The sequence below is a fragment of the Phoenix dactylifera genome, chromosome 4, assembly GCF_009389715.1.
Source record: "Phoenix dactylifera cultivar Barhee BC4 chromosome 4, palm_55x_up_171113_PBpolish2nd_filt_p, whole genome shotgun sequence".
Classification (NCBI taxonomy): Eukaryota; Viridiplantae; Streptophyta; class Magnoliopsida; order Arecales; family Arecaceae; genus Phoenix; species Phoenix dactylifera.
In genome coordinates, this window is record NC_052395.1 from 13,161,946 (window position 1) to 13,179,675 (window position 17,730).

A 17,730-nucleotide genomic window follows, 5' to 3' on the forward strand; every position below is an offset into this window, starting at 1 on the left:
GCAATCAGCATGAAGACACATGTTTCTGGGAAGAAGCGAGATCAAATCATTCAAGCAGAGTAAACTAATGCATCAAAAGCCACCGAGAGATAGACATGCGAAACTTTACACCGATTCAATTCGTTTTCTTCACAAATCAAAAGATCACTAGAGAAAATGGAATCAAGAACCAGAGTGTATTACGCAGCAACTGAGAAATAGAGAAACGGTCCAAAGAGGAGCTCAAATCATCCAAGCAACGTACACTACCGCATCAAAAGCCAGCAAGAGATAGACATCCGAAAACCTTGCACCGATTCAATACAAGAAACAAACAAGAAGTCAGTCGACCTAACGTTCTTTTCTCGAATCAAAAGATCGCAATAGAACAATGCAATCAAGGAAACAAAGATTACTTAGCAGCATCTAAGAAAGAGAGAAACGATCAAGGAGAGGCGAAGAGAGAGCGGAGGACCTGAGATTCCGATGCCGCATCTTGCAAGAAACCGAAAGAAAGGGACGAGGGCGAGTGATCGGGAGGCGAGCAAAGGGCTTGCAGTAGCTCAGGCCATGGCCAAGAACCAGAGCCTCCGACGCCATGGGAGCAGAAGTCGGAGGAACGAATCAAGAAGAAGAGCAATAGCGGTAGAAGATAGAGGAGGTCGATGGGAGGAGAGGAGACAGGATGAAAGGGGAGCTTTTTTGCTCTCTTTTATATGAGGAGGAGGGGAGGAGAGAGAAGAGGGAAGCTTCTTGGCCCCGGTGAAGCAACGTCCCCGTGGATTCCCCAAAAAAGGCGGAAGCGGCAGGAGAGGGGGGGGGGGGGGGGGGAGCTTTTATTTTTGGTTCTCCGTTGGCCCGGGAGCTTCCACCCGGTGATCAGATCAGAGATCCATCCATCGTGACCGTCGGTTCGATGGACTCCGGGGAAAGCATGGGTCGTGTGATGGCTACATCTAACCATTGGAGCGTTTGGGCCGTTTGAAATAGGATAGAGGAACGTTCCCGGGCGGCCACGTATACATAATCCTAATTTGTCATTTAATGACTGCTCGCGCTTGTTTTTGATTGTCTTAATTATGGCTATCAATTGATTTGGCATGCTTAATTTGTTGAACTCGCTTCATAGGTTTGGCATTAATTTCAAGCTGAACTCGGAATTAATTTGTTTCAATTAGACAAAGGTTTTAAATGATAGTGTTACAACCGTTATAAATGCTATTGCAACGGTTCCAGCCGCCCCAAAAAATTAAGCTATTATCCTACATTATTTACTATTATAACATTCTGGTGTAATATAATTAATGGTAATTATTTTTATTTATATTTGTAAAATAATATCCTTTCAAAATTTAGTAAAATTTAAATTTTTTCTTCAGAATGATTTACAGTCAATAAATTTTTTTTTACTAAACTAAAAGTTAGAAGAAAAATAATATCATTATTTTTTTATTATTGCTCTTTATTTTCATTGTAATAAATTATTACAATCTTAAATAATTACTATTTAAATACTAAAAACTTGAAATATTTCTTGTACGGTTATAATAGCCAATAATGATTTCGATAAAGATCCATTATAATGGTACAAACCATACAACATATTATTCAAAACTTTTAATTGGACGTCACATAGCTCTAAAATATTATTACATTCCAGCAGCATACTAAAGTATAAGAAAAATAATCACTTGGATTTTTATATTTCATGGAGCACATTTAATATTTTTAAATTACTTTGGATATATACAAATCTTTCTTTTCTCTTTTTTGCATATGATATTTGTGGTTATTATATTTCCAACTCCATACAAAAATTCTTGACTTAAGATTTTAGGATGGCCTAGTTGATGAATTTTTCTTAAGATTTGGTCGCACTCATGTAGTTGGATCATGTCCTTCAATTGCAAATAGCATGGTGAATATTTCTTGGAAAGTAAGAAAAAATGGAATATCAAGTTCTTGAATACATACTAATGGTTGGAATATGCTAAAATGTCATGCATTGTATGCAAGCTACGCACTCACAATGACCCTAATTCACATCCAACTTAGATTTTTTCTTTTTCTTTGTTTGTATGCTCCCCCTAGATTTTTTTTCTTATTTTTTACTCCCCCCTCTATGTCCCATGGCTTACACTATAGATGTAGATCCGCTGGACCAAGCCTAAGCATGGTAAAATAAGTCACTAATCTATCAACATGTTCATGTAGTCTCGTGATTTTGGAACTAGCATCCAAAGCACTGCACTGAAAATTTTAGAGCTCCGTTGAATCTCCAATAGTAGAAAATGAGATGTTTTATGGTTAAATGTTATCTTCTAATTGCAAAACTCCTCCATTCCATTCCCAAACTTTTGGCCAGATATAAGCTAAAACATAAATTATCACCCGTTAAGATATCGAAGCATCCAAACAGCCTAAATCAAACAGGCTATCGCGGGGGAAATCGAGCAGCAGACTAAACTGCTCATCAAGCATTGGGCAGGAATATTCTCAGCCTCAGTTCCACCGGCCTTGGGCCGGATCTTGATAGCTCATTCAGCTCCGGCAGATTTAAATTTTCTGGACATAGCCTCCTTTTATCTACCCAAAAAAAAAAAAAAATTGCATGAATACCCTTCTACAAATTCAAATTGTATGGAAATCCTTTTAAAATTTATATTTATTTTTGTACCTCATAAAACACTATTTTTGCAAAAATGCTCTTAATATAATGGTTCTTCTAACACCGTCAATAAAAAACCATACTTATTTTAATTAGAAGTAAAATAAAATTTTGAAATTACTTTTTGGTCTTACCATCGCAAGCGCCTTTTTTTTTTACACATCTACCCATTAAGAGTATTTTAGTTATTTAATTTGAAATCATTAATTTTTTAACGACATGTATATATAATATATATATGTAAAAATAAGGATAAAAAAGGGTAAAATAGTAAAATAAGTGCTTTATGAAGGTCTACATGTAAATTTTCAATTTTAGAAGAGTATTCATGCCAAAATTCGATATTTAAAAGAATATTTATAGAATTTCTTTTTTAAAAAAAAGCATGCTAATTTTTTTTGCTATATGATCTAAATGTTGATTTCAACTACACTCTGAGGCCGACCCTCAACTGTCACCAGGATCAGACGGCATCGGCCGCTATGCTAATGATGTTGGGCCCTCAGTTGCTATTTGATGGTGACTGACTCGAAACTGGTGACTAGGCCGGGTTAACGGAGCCGAGCCTGCTCGGGCTCGGCCAATTAAAAGCTCGGCTCGTTAGTCCAACGAGCTCGAGCGCCGAGCCTAAAATGAGGCTCGTTTAAATGCAGAGCTCGAGCCCGAGCTTGAGCCCGAGCAAACTCACGAGCCCCAACGGGCTCGAGCTACAACAGTGAGACCAAGGAAATGGGCCTCATTTTAATTGACGTAAGGGCCTCATTTGTGGTATTTAATGTGGATTTTTGTTATGGGGGCTCGAGCCCGAGCTCGAAACGAGCTTTACGAGCCCCAAGCCCGATTTTTTTTTTTACCAAACAAGCCCGAGCTCGAGCTTAATACAGAGCTCGGTACCGAGCCCGAGTTCTGTGAAACGAGCCGAGCCCGAGGCAACTAGCAAGTACTAGAAAGTGGCCTCTTTTATCCAATTGGCATTTGTGGATGTAGCAGCACCAGAAAGTGGCCGAGGCAAGTGGTGTGGGACCGCCTGAGGGGAGTGTTGGTGGAGTGTTGTCATTGCTATTGAGGAGGTGGCGGGACCAGCAGGGGAGATGCTAGTGTTTGGGCCCATTGGCAATGTAGCACTGTTGGCAACAAAACAGGAGATGCGACTGCGAAGGACAAGATAGGGTCAAGGGGAACTCATCGACAACAGGCTCAGGTCCGAGACGGGGTGGAGCAGCTAGAATTTTCTCATCGAGAGCGAGCGGGAAGCGGCTAGGGTTTTGTCTCTCTTTTTCAATGTGGGCGAAGCATGCGATGTGGCGAAATATTATTGGTTTGATGTAGAGCTGATATGGTACACGTGGTGTAGGATATAATTTCTCCTCATAATAGCGTTATAACCTCTAATACAATCACAGCTCAATTTGAATGCTCATTTGGTAATGAATTTTCCTATATACTTTCATTCAAGGAACAAATTAGTCGTCCAGAGTGATTTAGCTTTACCCACTCTTGCCTCGCATCCTTAAACACAAGTATCTTATATGATGTATCTACGGGACGTGATCAAACATCAGCGTTTACTTTATTTAATTTTCCAACTCAAGCTTAAACGTGGCATAAAGTATAAACTGTATTGAACTAAGACACAAGTTTCTATCGGAGACACCAATCGCTTTAAGGCCTATTTGGATATTTTTTATAGCATTAACTGAAACATTCCTATAGAATTCGCGAATTGGGGTCGTTCCGTTGATGTTTGGGTTTGCATTAATCAAATACCATCTAGCCTAAATTTTGTGGATAGATTTTTTTTTTTTTTAATGCAGCCCAAAGATTAAAGATTAAGCTGGGTTTGGCCTGATGGATGGGCCAGTTAAGCTAAATTTTTTGCGGAATTGTTGGTCCAATTTTATAAGAATATCCAAACATGCCTCTCGGCTAAACGCGCTCCAGGGTACAGTGTAACACCAGTGTTAGGTTTTTATAAGGCCCATGATGGCTTAGGGTTTCTCTCGCCCTTAACCGCTCGCAGTCGCATCTTAGCCTCGACCCTCGGCAGCGGCAGCGGGCGAGTTCCGCAAGCGGAGATGAAGTGGGTGGCCGCGTACCTTCCTCGCCGTCCTCGGATGGCAACGCCGATCCGTCCACGACGATATCAAGACCATCCTTGAATCAGGTATAATCTCTCACCCCACATTGATCTTTTTAATCGTTTCACTTTTGCTCTTAGATTGGCTCTTCGATCTTTCTTCCGATCTAGGGTTCGATCTGACCCTTTTTCTTTGGTTCTTGATTCATAGTGGGAGCGGAGGGGGAAGAGGAGAGGATAGATCTTCTGCTTACCCAGGTCAAGGGGAAGGACATCACGGAGCTGATCGCGGCCGGGAGGGAAAAGTTCGCGTCGGTCCCGTCCGGAGGAGGCGTCGCCTCTGTCGCAGTCGCTGCCGCCGCCCCCGCCGCCGCGGCTGTGGAGACCAAGAAGGAGGAGAAGGTCGAGGAGAAGGAGGAGTCTGATGAGGTAAGAACCGGAGCATTCTTTTTTTAAAAAAAATAATCTTTTTAAAATTAATTTTTTTAATTTAATTTTGTGATGCAGGATATGGGCTTTAGCTTGTTTGATTGAGTAGCTTCATGCGTCTTGCCTTTTTTTGGGATTCGAACGGTAGTTCTTAGATTGATTGTTGGTGTTAAACAGAAGAATGCGATTCTGTTTGTTGGTTTCTTCTTTTTTTTTCCTTTTTGCTTGCACTCGAAATGGAAAACTGAAGATTTTATGTTCTTGTTTTGTTGAATATTTTCTGGTATTACTTGTGTTGGATGATTAGTATTTTCGGTTTATCTTGTGATCATAAACTCATTCACGTTAATGGCGTGGGATACCCGTGCTGCCTCTGCTTGGTAATGCGGAAATCTAAAGCAAAATCTAAAGCATCACATGATCTCTTAGGTAATAATGAGACAGATTTTGTTCGATTGGTACAATTTGCAGGGAGTCGGATTGGCCAACATGAATCACCCAAATCATTGCACGGAAAACAGGCTTAGAAGTACTTGTTTTCCTCCTCAGTGCGTTAGATATATAAGTAGTTATTAGACTGGTGATATAATTATACATTTGATAATTAAGTATGTTTTGATGCAAAATCTCTTTTCTTTTCTTTAAGTATTTGAAAAAGTGTTAAAGAGAGAGAAATGTGTAGGAAAACAAGCCTTTGTATTCAAAGTACAGTTTATAGGCGCTAAGAGTAAAATGCTAGTCTGCATCCTGAATATGAAAATGGCAGTCAAACAAGGAATTGGGTGTTAAAGTTCCCCTTCGCTTATGCTTTGGCCCGGATTGTTGAAACAGCCATTCTGTAAACAGCTAATGCTATAATTCGAGAATGCTGTTCAGAACCTTAGTGGTCGGATTTTTTGTAATATTGAAATCGTTAGTGCAACAGCTTAAAAGTAACTTGATGAGCAATGAGACTTGCACATTAGCTAGCGTGGTCCTGCATAGAAATTTGGAAGTGATACTCTACTATTGGCATTTGTCCGCTGCAGCACCTGGATCCTCAGGAAAGTATCTTCTGAGCCAGGCAACTTTGATCCCAGATGGTGTCACCATTGTTCTCACCAAAAAAAAGACCTTTAGGAGTCTCACCTGTCAAGTTATGAGACCTATCCAGTTATTGAGCCAGATCAAAGAGTCGTATTGTTCTTCCTCAGCAAAATTGCCCCAATTTGGATGTGCCGGACATCGCTATGATCCGTTTATTGATTAGCAAAGCTCGATCAGCTCTTTTTACAGTCGTAATGTTCTTCTTCAGCTCCCTTTATTGATCCCTTTATTGCCCCAGTTTCTAAGGTCGATGCAGTGTTTAAGTTATGCTCAAATCGGTCACCCACTATTACCGTACACGTAAAAGATTAGCCTTCCAAATGTTAGCTGGTGATAAACCAATACTGCTTTTAAATTCACTTTGCTAATTATGTTTTAATTAGTTAATATCAAATTAATATGCTGGCCGATGTTTCTATGCGTCAGTTGTCATGTATTGGGCCATTGAATCTGACTCTCTTGCTCATATTTAAAAGCAAGCCCAGCTACTGAACCGTCTCAGAGCTCATATTCCGGCAACAGAGCCAGAAGGCCTTTCGAACCCTTAACTGAATATAGGAAAGAAAGCATATATACTCGTGGTAAAATCTTTCTGAGCCTGGTATGATCAATAGCAGTATTTCTTTTGGTGTAAAATATTAGTGGCTAGTATCGAAGTATCTTGGTCCAATTAAAAGGCCATCAGCCTTCTATATCAACCCAGCTAATTTTGGTGACCTCAGTATTGGGTAGGGCAAAAATTTGAATGCAACTGCTAGAAGCCGAATGGCCTCCAACAATACGATTTGAGGGCATTGTGAGTCTGAGCAATAACAACCTCCCTTCGATGAACAACATCTGTTAAATTTAAATGGAACGCAGGAGTTGTCAATTGCAGTCTAAAAAAAAAGAGATGATACCCAACTGCTGCTGTACAGAGTAGAACTACAAAATGATAAGAGGAGCACCCAGATTGGTGTCTTGACCGCTTGATGATCTGATAACCTTGGAGCCATTGCATGACTTTGCATGCGTGCACCCTTAATGATGGAAGACAGGCATTAGTTTGCCCCAGTCTCAAATGTTTTTTTCTTGAATTGGACCTGACCAATGCCGGTCTTTGCGTCATTCTGACTTGCACCCATCTCATAGCATGTAAAGTTATCCAACGGCTCCCGCAGTCATCGGACCTTGATGGTCCCAATGGCCATCGAGCCTAACCAAACCCTACTTCTTCTAATGCTACTTTTCAGGGAATAAGAACGTATCCTGTTTCAGCCATCATGTCTGCAGCTGTTGGAGGTAATTTGCCTTGAGATGCCCTCTCTAACCTTTGCATGAGTTTCTGCATCGTGCTGGAACATCGACACCAGCTGTTGGAGTTCCAACTTTCTCACCTGAACCTTCTCTTCAGTTGATAGGATTTTGCAACCCAGATTACAGCAAACCCAAGCCCAATTCAGGATAATTCCTATGAAGAAGAGAATTCCTGCAAACGTGCCAAATGCGTATGGAGTTTCTCAGCCCCTGGTATGCCGTCCACATTGATCCGAAGAGACCGGTAATTATGGAAAGAACGAGGCCACAACCACCAAAATGGCCCAAATTATGGGTAATACGGAGGGCTTCTATCCTGAATTCATAAAACAGTTACAAAGATTCAGAGATCCAAACTTTTTGGAGTACCTTAATTTAAAAGAAATCCTCGCACCAACATATTGCTCTATTTATTGAAAAACATATACTGAAAGATGTATATTAGCTATATACCTGCAACCATGCACGAACTGTGCTCTGCATAAACATCCTGAATTGTAAACAACCGTCCACGGACAGCTTCCTGCTCCTCCAACATTTCCCTTGTACTCTTTTTGTTCCCTCCAGCATATTTTTTGCAGCATTTGCCCTCAAGTGCTGCAGAAGCTCAAAAAACATTTCCTCCCTTGCATGCAATGACCATTTAACTCTTAATTACCTGCCTCAGAAGTTTTTACAAATACTAGTCATCTTTAAAAAACAGCAAAATAGAAAATACACAACACAGGGTAGAACTTTTACTATAGTGCTTTATAATAGTACTCTCAAGACCGACACAAGCCAACAGACAATACACTCGATCAGACACAACTCAAATCTGTATTTCTTCTTCAAGCCATTATTTACTTTGGTGAATTAATTCTAATATCATCTGAAGTAACATTAAAGGCCAGCCCTAAATAGTAAAGCTTGGCACAACAATTAGTGGGGCATTGCCTTAGCAGTTATGTTAAGAATTAAACTGTTGCTAGGAAGGACTTAATGCTGGTACTAATGATTAATGAATGCGAGCGAGCTGTCCCAACAATAATCTTCAGATTGTCAGTTGGAAAATCAATGAACCCTTTGTACAGTGTACCTCTTTTCTTGTTTTAAGTTGCACTTCAAAATTTTCACCTTGAGCACAAGAAAGTTTAATTTTAAACCGATTATTTATTGCATTCAAACCAAATTTTCTTTCCCTGAATAATGAGAGATTTTCTGGCACATGTAAATGTTACTTCTTTTAGGCTGTACCAAAAATTTGGGGATCAAAGAACCGGTTTGAAACAATAAATTTAAGCATGTCATGAGTGCAATTCAGCCACCACCAAGTTCTAATTGATGCTTAGGCAACTTTACGATCAGCGGTTGTTATAAGTCTACCATGCTTATTATGAATCTTGGCCTTGATGGGATGGTGGGCATGAATTGACACAGTCATAAGCAGCTGATGGTATGTTTGCTTACTCTCTTAACAGAGGAGAAGCATGTAGATTACCCTATTACCTTCACTTTAACAATGTTTTGCTTCATTTTTTCCTTTTCAAACCCTACAGGGACTTTGGCCTACATGGCAACTTCCGACTTTTCAGGACCAGTGGTCAACAAAGAAGGATAAAGAGAATGGATCACTTTCTTGGTGGAGCATTATTAAGGACCTACCCATGCATGCTGGTATTAGCTTCCTAGACCAATGATCTGGTTATATAAGAGATCCAGCTTCACAACTCCATCCACTCTATAGCAGCAAAAACCTGGAGTTCGCCACGATCCTAAATCTAAGTAGGGAGGACTTCAATATTCTTTCTTGTGCACTTGTAACAATACTCAAGTGGCAGGTCCATCAAACCTTTCCATGTATCATAAGTCACCATATCACAAGCTGTCTTGTTTGATATCTTTATCACTTTCAGTAATTTAATAAGTCAGTAACCATAATCTAACATTTTTAATATAGCATCTATAGATTGTTCATTGAAAAAGGGTGTTTATTATACAGTAATAAGTGAAATCTTGAACAAAGAAAAAAGGCTGACTAGAAAGTGCAGTGTGAATACCTGTGTTGCCAATCTCCTAATTTCTTGGTTTAAAATTATACTGAGTAGATTTAAATCTTCATGATTTCTCCTGGTCAAAATAGCAATATGTTATTGACCTCTATATTACCCAAACATGAAAATACTACAAAAACATATTTCTATCAAGACCAATACGATGAATGTAATCAAAAAATACCTATTTACAAACTCTACAGGCATGATCTAGATTGGGATGGTAGTATGCCTGTAGAGTTGTAACTGAACATTGCTGCCTTGCTGACAGCTCTGGGCATGTAACTGAAATGTTGTACTAAGTAGCTGAATAGCCATTTCGATAATCACACGGGGAGAGGGGGAGAGAGAGAGAGAGAGAGTTACCTATTGGACAAACTTCAACTCGATTTCATCGGCTGCCCCAAAAACATACTTGCGAAACAATCTGAAGCATGTCCAAAGGGCACATGTTAGAAATGTGATTTGTGTATATTATCAAATGGTAATATCAAAACTATGCCATGATAATATCATGATAAAGAGGCAGATCAAGTAACTGGACCAGAGATTCAAATGGATGAGTTGATCATTTAGAACTTGTTCAGATGATAGTAATTCTACCAAGATAGGGCCTGAAATAAAGCTTGGTTGCTAATTCAGGTCTGATCCATACCATTGTAAATCTCTGTTGGATCAGATCAGGTTTAAGTCTAAGACCCAATGGGGTTATCAGTTCAAGTCAGGTCCAACATGATCTAAACCTGATTGCACATGTTTGAATTTGAATTTGAATTTGAGCAGGGACTTTATAAAAGCTATTTGTGTTTGGTAATTACATTTCTAAAGTGCCGTGGAATTTTTAATATGTGTTTGGTAAATAAACTGAAAAAATACTTTTTGATATGACAAAAAAGCCATAAAGGACATTGTATAGTATTATCCAACAGAGCATAATAAAATATAATATGTACTAATACATAAATATATGATATAGTATAATATTACTGTAATGTGATATAATTATTATAATATTAGTAATATAATATTATATACTATAGCATAATAATATAACATAATTTGATATTATATAACATAACATATCAATGTATTATAATATAATGTAATATAATATTATATTTATAATATAATACAATAATAAAGGTAAAATATGATAATTATTATCATTATATATTAAGGGACATTTAGGGTTCTTTGTCTCCTTTGTTGGGACTCCTGCAAATTTCTGTAATATAAAAGCACATTTTTTGTAATTATAATATTTTATCATAGGTATTTTGGTCCAAAAAAGAAAAAAATTTATAAATCAAAACAGCTTTCCGATGCATGCTAAAAGTGCTTTTTCCGAAAAAGCTCCAAAATAGAGCATCTTTCAAGAGGTTGTTTTAGCTTTCTGGCAAAGCTAAAACAGCTTTTCAATTTTTTTACCAAAACACTTCTATTCCATCCAAAAGTGCTTTTGGAGGGTCAGAAAGTGCTTTCTAGCCCACTAAAAGCTCTGCCAAACATGACCTTAATCTGATTGACTAGAGAAATTTCCTTTTTCACATATAGACAGGACAAAAGACCAAGAATGAAAATATGCATTCCTACAGTAATCACATTGAAATAAGCTAGTTGATTATATCACAAATGGATTTTCATAGAATCATCATCTTATAATCTATAGGCAAGAATTCAAGAGCATCAGATATACCAAAACTTAGCTGATTCAAATAATCAACAACAGGAAACAAAAACTATATTTACATCACCTATCATCCCATCGAGAAAGGCGACAAGTTAAATGTGCTATAACTTCATGAACTGATTTGGGAGCAGTGCTTCCACCAGCAAGAAGAAGCTCCTGAGAAGAATTTGATCATCTATGCTCAGTAATGGACAGAACTTGGATAGAAAACAAAATATCCATATTCAACAAAACATGGAGTTCAGTAGCTCAATCAACAAAATAGTTTACCAACATGGATAATCTCTTTAGGTACCTGAACTTCAGTTATACCCAGCACATTTATGTTTGTGGCAGAACCTTTGATATGCAATGCAGTAATTAAAAAGTTTCGAGCTTGCCATGACCGAAGCACAATGGGTACGTCATCTTCATCACGAAATGGATCACCAACAGATTGACCCAAAAGTTCAAATAATAGCCCACCTGCAACCCTAACCGGGACCTGAAAAAGCTAGCACCAGCCATATTCAATTAATTTAAGAGGAATGACAGCATCTAGTAACTGTAATGACAAGCCAAACCGCCTCAAGATTATATTAGACAAATGTAAATGCATAGAAACAGGGGACTTTTTTTAAACAAAAAAAAGTCATTTACAGATTCAAGTTCTAATCAGTATGCTTTATATCAAGACTACATGACCATACAGAACCCAGTCATCTATGCAAACACAATTTGGTTACTTTGTTGGCCACCACTGCAAGCTTGAAAAGAAAAAGAAAGAAAAAACGTCCTCTTATTTAAAGGCAAATTCTTCATAATAGTTCTTTCTTTGTGTGCCAAATGACAGCTTTCTAATTCCCATTCCATACTCTGAAATTTGAAAATATCTTTTACCAACCCTTGTTTACTTGATCATCCCCATTGTGCCAGGATGTTGTAGCAAGAAATGATTATGTCATGATATATCACTCCAAAGTTGGATCTCCTTTATACACGAAGTATTTTATTGCCTGCATATTACAACCTCATCTCTGCTGATTAAGTGGAATTTTTGGTAGTACTTTGAAAAAATATCATGTTTCATTTGCAGATTTTACCAGAAAATATGCTGAATTTTAGCCTGTTGAGCCTAATATACATTTTGACCAGTCCCCTAACAGCCTAAGCTTTTGGATTCAAGTGATTAGTTGTCATGGTATCAGCGTTAATGTTGCTGGAGATCAGGAATTCAAACCCTCTAAGTAAATCATTTATGTAGTTAATCCAGTTGTCCTCTTGACTCATTATATCAACTTGATTCTCTGTCCATGCACATGGTCCTGGCCGATCTTGTATGCATGGGATAAAGCTGGTTGGTTTAAGTTGAGGTTTATGACTTTCTTGACAATATAGACATGCTCAACGGTGAGAACAAATGAGCTAGTTAGCTGGTGACAGACCTATTTCATATCATGAAACTTAAGAAGCAACGAACTCGTTGTTCCAGAAGATTATCTGTACAAATTTAAGTATCAAAATTTGCCACCATTGAATTTTAATGAATATTGTGTCAACAGATCTAAGATTCTTCTACGATTGTTATAGGCATTCTTCAAGTTGATTAGTTATTTGTATGAAATAGTATGTTTATGAGCTAAACCTAGGGAGAATTTGTAGATTCAGACATTTGGAAAAGAAGGCAAATAATTGTATAATTGTTTCAGGAAACAAAGGAATCTAAATTATATGCATCCGTGTGTGCATACATATCCTCACGTGTTTTTTTCTATAGGTAGATAGGTAGGTAAGTAGCATGCATGCACGCATACACATAAAGAAGTTACAAACTTAAAATACAAGAAGTTCATGAAATGAAATGGAGCAGCTACTAGAAAAATCAGTAATAAGTCACCTCATACAGAAGGTGCTTCATCCGTTCACTAATAAGTCGATTCTCATCTCTCAAGGCAATACTGATGGCGGGATGCAACCATGGAGCATTACTTAACCATGCATCAACAGAAGGATGACCTGCTGTTACATGACACCACCAAGTAGGCCCTGCTGGACGCTCCCAATAAGGAGCTGCAACATCAGCAACAGTAAAATCATCCTCATCATCAGTAAACTCCATCTGCTGTGAAGCCCAGCTAGCATCAGCTTGGACCATCTGGGACCAGTTCTGAAACCCTAGCCCAACCAATAGGAACCCAATGGCTGTCTGAAAATTCCCTGATATACTTTGGCTTTTCTTTATCGTCATCAAGTTGAGGAACTTCCTCGGCACCTAAGATGGAGGCAGTGTTGTTTAGATCTATGAGAGGAGGCATTGACTCCAGTAAGCTGTTCTTATTCAAATTCTGCAAAGAAGCATTACCCGTCCCAGATCTAGTTACTTGCATCTTTGGATTCAGACTATCTCTACACTGCAATGACTGGGTCCTTGGACCAGATTTATCTGGACTTATCCACCTACGGCCTCGGACAAATTCAAAAGCACAGATCAGTCCATCTGTCCACAATTCATTCCATGGTGCACCTTCTCTTCCTGCATGGAATTTACTGACCTCTTGCTTCTTATTGTTACTGCCAATGACAGCTGGATTTTGTTCATCAATATCACTCATTTTGATTTTACCTTGAGAAGCAATAAAAAACTTTATCAGTTCATCATTCCTTATGACAGTTTAGATAGAACAGAAAAATATACAATATGAGCCAATTCCAGATGATGATCTCACATCCAGAGAGCCTTCCGTTGGCTGAAACATGCAGAACTATTTAATAATCAGTCAGAATTCATGTTAGAAGCTCAACAGTTGTTCTTGCAGGCTTAGAGTGAAAGCTTAAAGTTACCAACTGCATGCTATCAGGGGGAAACGAAAATAAAAAAGCATGATAATGTCAGAATTGCTCTAGAACATGTGAGGTATCAAGATACGCAAGTTGTTTTAACATTAAGCTCATATACAGTGAAAAATACTATGACACCCTAAATTACACATACATGAATCATAAAAGAAAAGGTGAATTGGTAATAATCATTTATTGAAAGAGCAGGCAACAAACATAGCAAACTCCACTTATACTTTTAAAGGTCACTTGAAGTATGAGCCAATAAAGTATTAAAATTCACGACACTCTGTTCAAGCATAAATAAAAGGAGGCTTATCTATCAAACATCAGTCGAATGTCTCCATCTAAAAAAAATGCCTCAATCTATGGCAAACATATAGCAGATATAAAATTGAGTGTGTTACAAGAGGAGGGTGGAGATGCACATGGGTTGCAGACACCAATCAGATGAAAAATCTGAATGGTTGCCTTCTCACAACAGTCTAGAAATCAGTTTGTACAATGTTTAGACTACTATCAACATAAAGAGTAAACTAGAATTGATAGAAGGCGATGAAAAGAATGCTGCCAGAAGGCTGCACATCGAATTCTCTTTGTTTTTTTTTTTTGAATTTTTTGTGGGAGGGGAGGGGGTGGTGGTGGTGGTGGTGGTGGTGCTGGGTGGGGGGCGATAATCCATTATTTAACAGGATATTTGCATAAATAAGTTGGTTTTGATGGGGGAGAAGGAATTGGCAGATGATCAATAGAGACTGATATCTTGAAATTTTTATTTATGTTTAATGGTAGGTCCGCCCACTTAAGGGTGAGCTGGCATTTAATTAGTGGAAGAGGGTTGGACCACTATCTAGACAAGGAATTGTAAGAAAAATGATTGTGTTCATACATCTTTTCCTAGGACATAGAGATGGGGCCACTAAGAGCAGCAGGGCCATAATGTTCCTCTTCTATTTTCTTCCCTTCTGACAACATTCAATGGTAGATCCATAATAGGCATGGTACTGTAAGTTTCTTTCAGAAAATGAATCACCTCCTTCATTAGCATGCTCAAACCTCCTCTAATCCATCTTTACTCTATCCAATTGCTGCCCTTCTTCTGGGATAAATGTTAGCCACATTTAAAGCCAGTCATATTCTAGTTGTTTTGACCAAGAACATGAATCTAACAATCACTTATGGGTGCTGAAAGTCTCCTTGTTCCATGAGGCCACCTTGTATGTCTCTTTGACTGTTCAAAGCCTAAAATTTTGCTGTCAGCTCAACCTCAAAGTCATGAACACCAACACACACTATTAGTACAAAGAAATTTTTAGAATATTTATCCATGCTCTCATATATTCAATCTAGATATTCAGACTTGGTTAAGGATGGTAATCTGTTGTCCCTGGAAAGATATCACCTGAGTATTCATCTCTTCTCATTCAGCAATCAGTGTATTTCCTTGTAAACCTACTCCCCCACATTTGTGCTTCTTTGGTTTATATTGAATTGCAGAGCTCTTCACCTTTCTTCATTTGAAAACTACAACCCAGAGAATCAATTACATACCATCTAGATATGATTATAACCATCAAGTCTCATCCCAACTAGCAAGAGAACACCTCTAACGCCTGGCATCTCAAAGTCCTTTCACATGAATTCAATTCACTAGCTTTGGTCCTCCTCACCTCTTTCCCAACACTTCGATACACATATAAGCACATATTCAGGTATTCCCCAAAACTCTACTGAAAGTCCACAATACCTTCAAATGGCTTCACACATCGTAAACTGCTTTGCTCTTGATTGATGCATATGCTATGCCTCTCTTGATCCTGTCCTTCCTAGTGCTAGCAGACAACCATCTCAATATCATCATCATCATCTGACCAAGTATTTCATCAGGTCAGCATGGCTCGGTCATATAACACCCCGGAAGCATTCTCCATTCTGTTGGGCAATAAACTAAAACCAATATTTCTTGAGAAAAGGTTAAAAAAAAAAAATCTATACTGATGCAAGATAAAACATTTTATTATCCAGTCCAGATAAACGAGACCATTTATCTTCCCAAAATATATGCAACCTTTAACCTTCAATTTTAGTCGTAAAATTGGACCTATACACGTTTTGGCTTCCTTCATAAACTGTAGAATTCTGAGTAACAATATGCATGATATTCCGCATTCAAAGATTGGGTCTTTGTCTTATTCTTTTCCTAGAAAAAAGAAAGAAAGAAGGAAAGAAGGAAGGAAGGAAAGAAGAGAAAAAATAAATTCCACATTAAAAAAGAACGTGATGCGATGCCATGCCCTCTAATCAACCTATAAATTCCTTCTATATACAAAAAGTTCAGCACAATATGGTTCGCAAACACCTTGGTCATTAAAAATTCTAAACAATTAACCGTTTGGTCTTCTTACCAAAAAAAGATCAACCGTTTAGCTTGAAGGTTCTCTTAGATCAAAATTTTAAACAAATTAAATAAACAAGTCAAAGCGAATAATCTATTGAGAAATAATCCATTGTAAATCAATCAGCTTATGAAGCCAACTATCAACTCCACTATCTAACCTTAAAAAAAGAAAAATCTTAACAAAATAGAGCAACATATAAGATCAAAATTTGGGGGGGGAAAGAATTGATCCAAGAATGCGACATCTAAAATGAAACTTGATTGACTATGGAAAGTAAAGAAAAAGAACTAACAATAAAATAAGAGATCGAGAAAAAGGAAAAATAATACCGAAGATTGAGGCGGCGGCGAAATCCTTCTGGAATCGCTACTTCTTCTCCTCTTCTCCTTCTGGCTTGGAATTTGAAGAGAGGGCGGAGCTCTGTATCCGATCACTCTCGGGAAGCCGACGCTGGAACCGCTGAGTGACGCGGAAGGAGGTTAGCTAAGATCACCGTCGGTGACCCGCATTGTACGGCACTTTTGTGGGTACGTGGCGAGCCAGGAGTGGTGGATTGTCTGAAATTTATGCGAGACGGTAGAGGGAATTAAAGGGCTACCGGGGTTTCCAGAGTACTGTAGGCCCCTGGGAGTGCAGTAAAGGGGACCTGGCTCCGGACCCAGCCCTTCCCGAATTCGAGCGGTATTGTGTTTTTGGGGAAAAAAAAAAAAACCCCATCAGAAGGAATTAGGTCACTCTCATCGCAGTTGAAACACCCAACGCCACACCCTTTGAATTGTATCTCTCGTGGGGCCTACCGGGCTAGTTTAACAAATAAAAGTTTGCCAACGGGCTAGGTCTTGCAGCAATCCGTTAGTTCGAAAGGAATATTTTGGACCCAAGAAAGCATAAGGAACATTTTTACGATCAAAAAGATAATATGGTCTAATTATTCCCCCATATCCAATCTTGCTTTATCATAGTGCGAATATTGGTCAGCTTGCCTCACCAGCATGCGAACTTAGGTGCATGGTTAGTAACTAGATCATGAATTACCGAGAAATTTTTGAATAATTCATGATTTTTAATTGCTGAATGAATCTTAGAGATCTTCTTGATGCCCTTATTGGTGCCCTCAAGAAGGCCTGAATCACCAGAGAAGGGACGGCATTGAGCAGGGGCAACCGCAGCCTCTTTTAGCCATCAAAGTGGAGTTAGAGTAGCTCATCATCTCTATTTTATATGACAGTGCGAGCAGGGTGATGGGAGAGGCTTGT

At 38.5% G+C, this 17,730-nt stretch overlaps 1 protein-coding gene and 2 pseudogenes across 1 annotated transcript in view; 1 reads left to right on the forward strand and 2 right to left on the reverse strand.

The window, feature by feature from the left end:
- Positions 1 to 777, reverse strand: part of LOC103712722 (probable starch synthase 4, chloroplastic/amyloplastic) — a 39,266-nt gene extending 38,489 nt beyond the window's left edge. Inside the window, 1 exon segment of the mRNA XM_008799327.4 lies at positions 455 to 777. Within this exon segment, the coding sequence (XP_008797549.2) occupies positions 455 to 579 (125 nt within the window). The 5' untranslated portion in view covers positions 580 to 777.
- A 3,836-nt stretch (positions 778 to 4,613) lies between these two features.
- Positions 4,614 to 5,471, forward strand: LOC103712701 (annotated as a pseudogene).
- A 1,590-nt stretch (positions 5,472 to 7,061) lies between these two features.
- On the reverse strand, positions 7,062 to 17,187 carry LOC103712702 (annotated as a pseudogene).
- Positions 17,188 to 17,730: the final 543 nt, after the last annotated feature.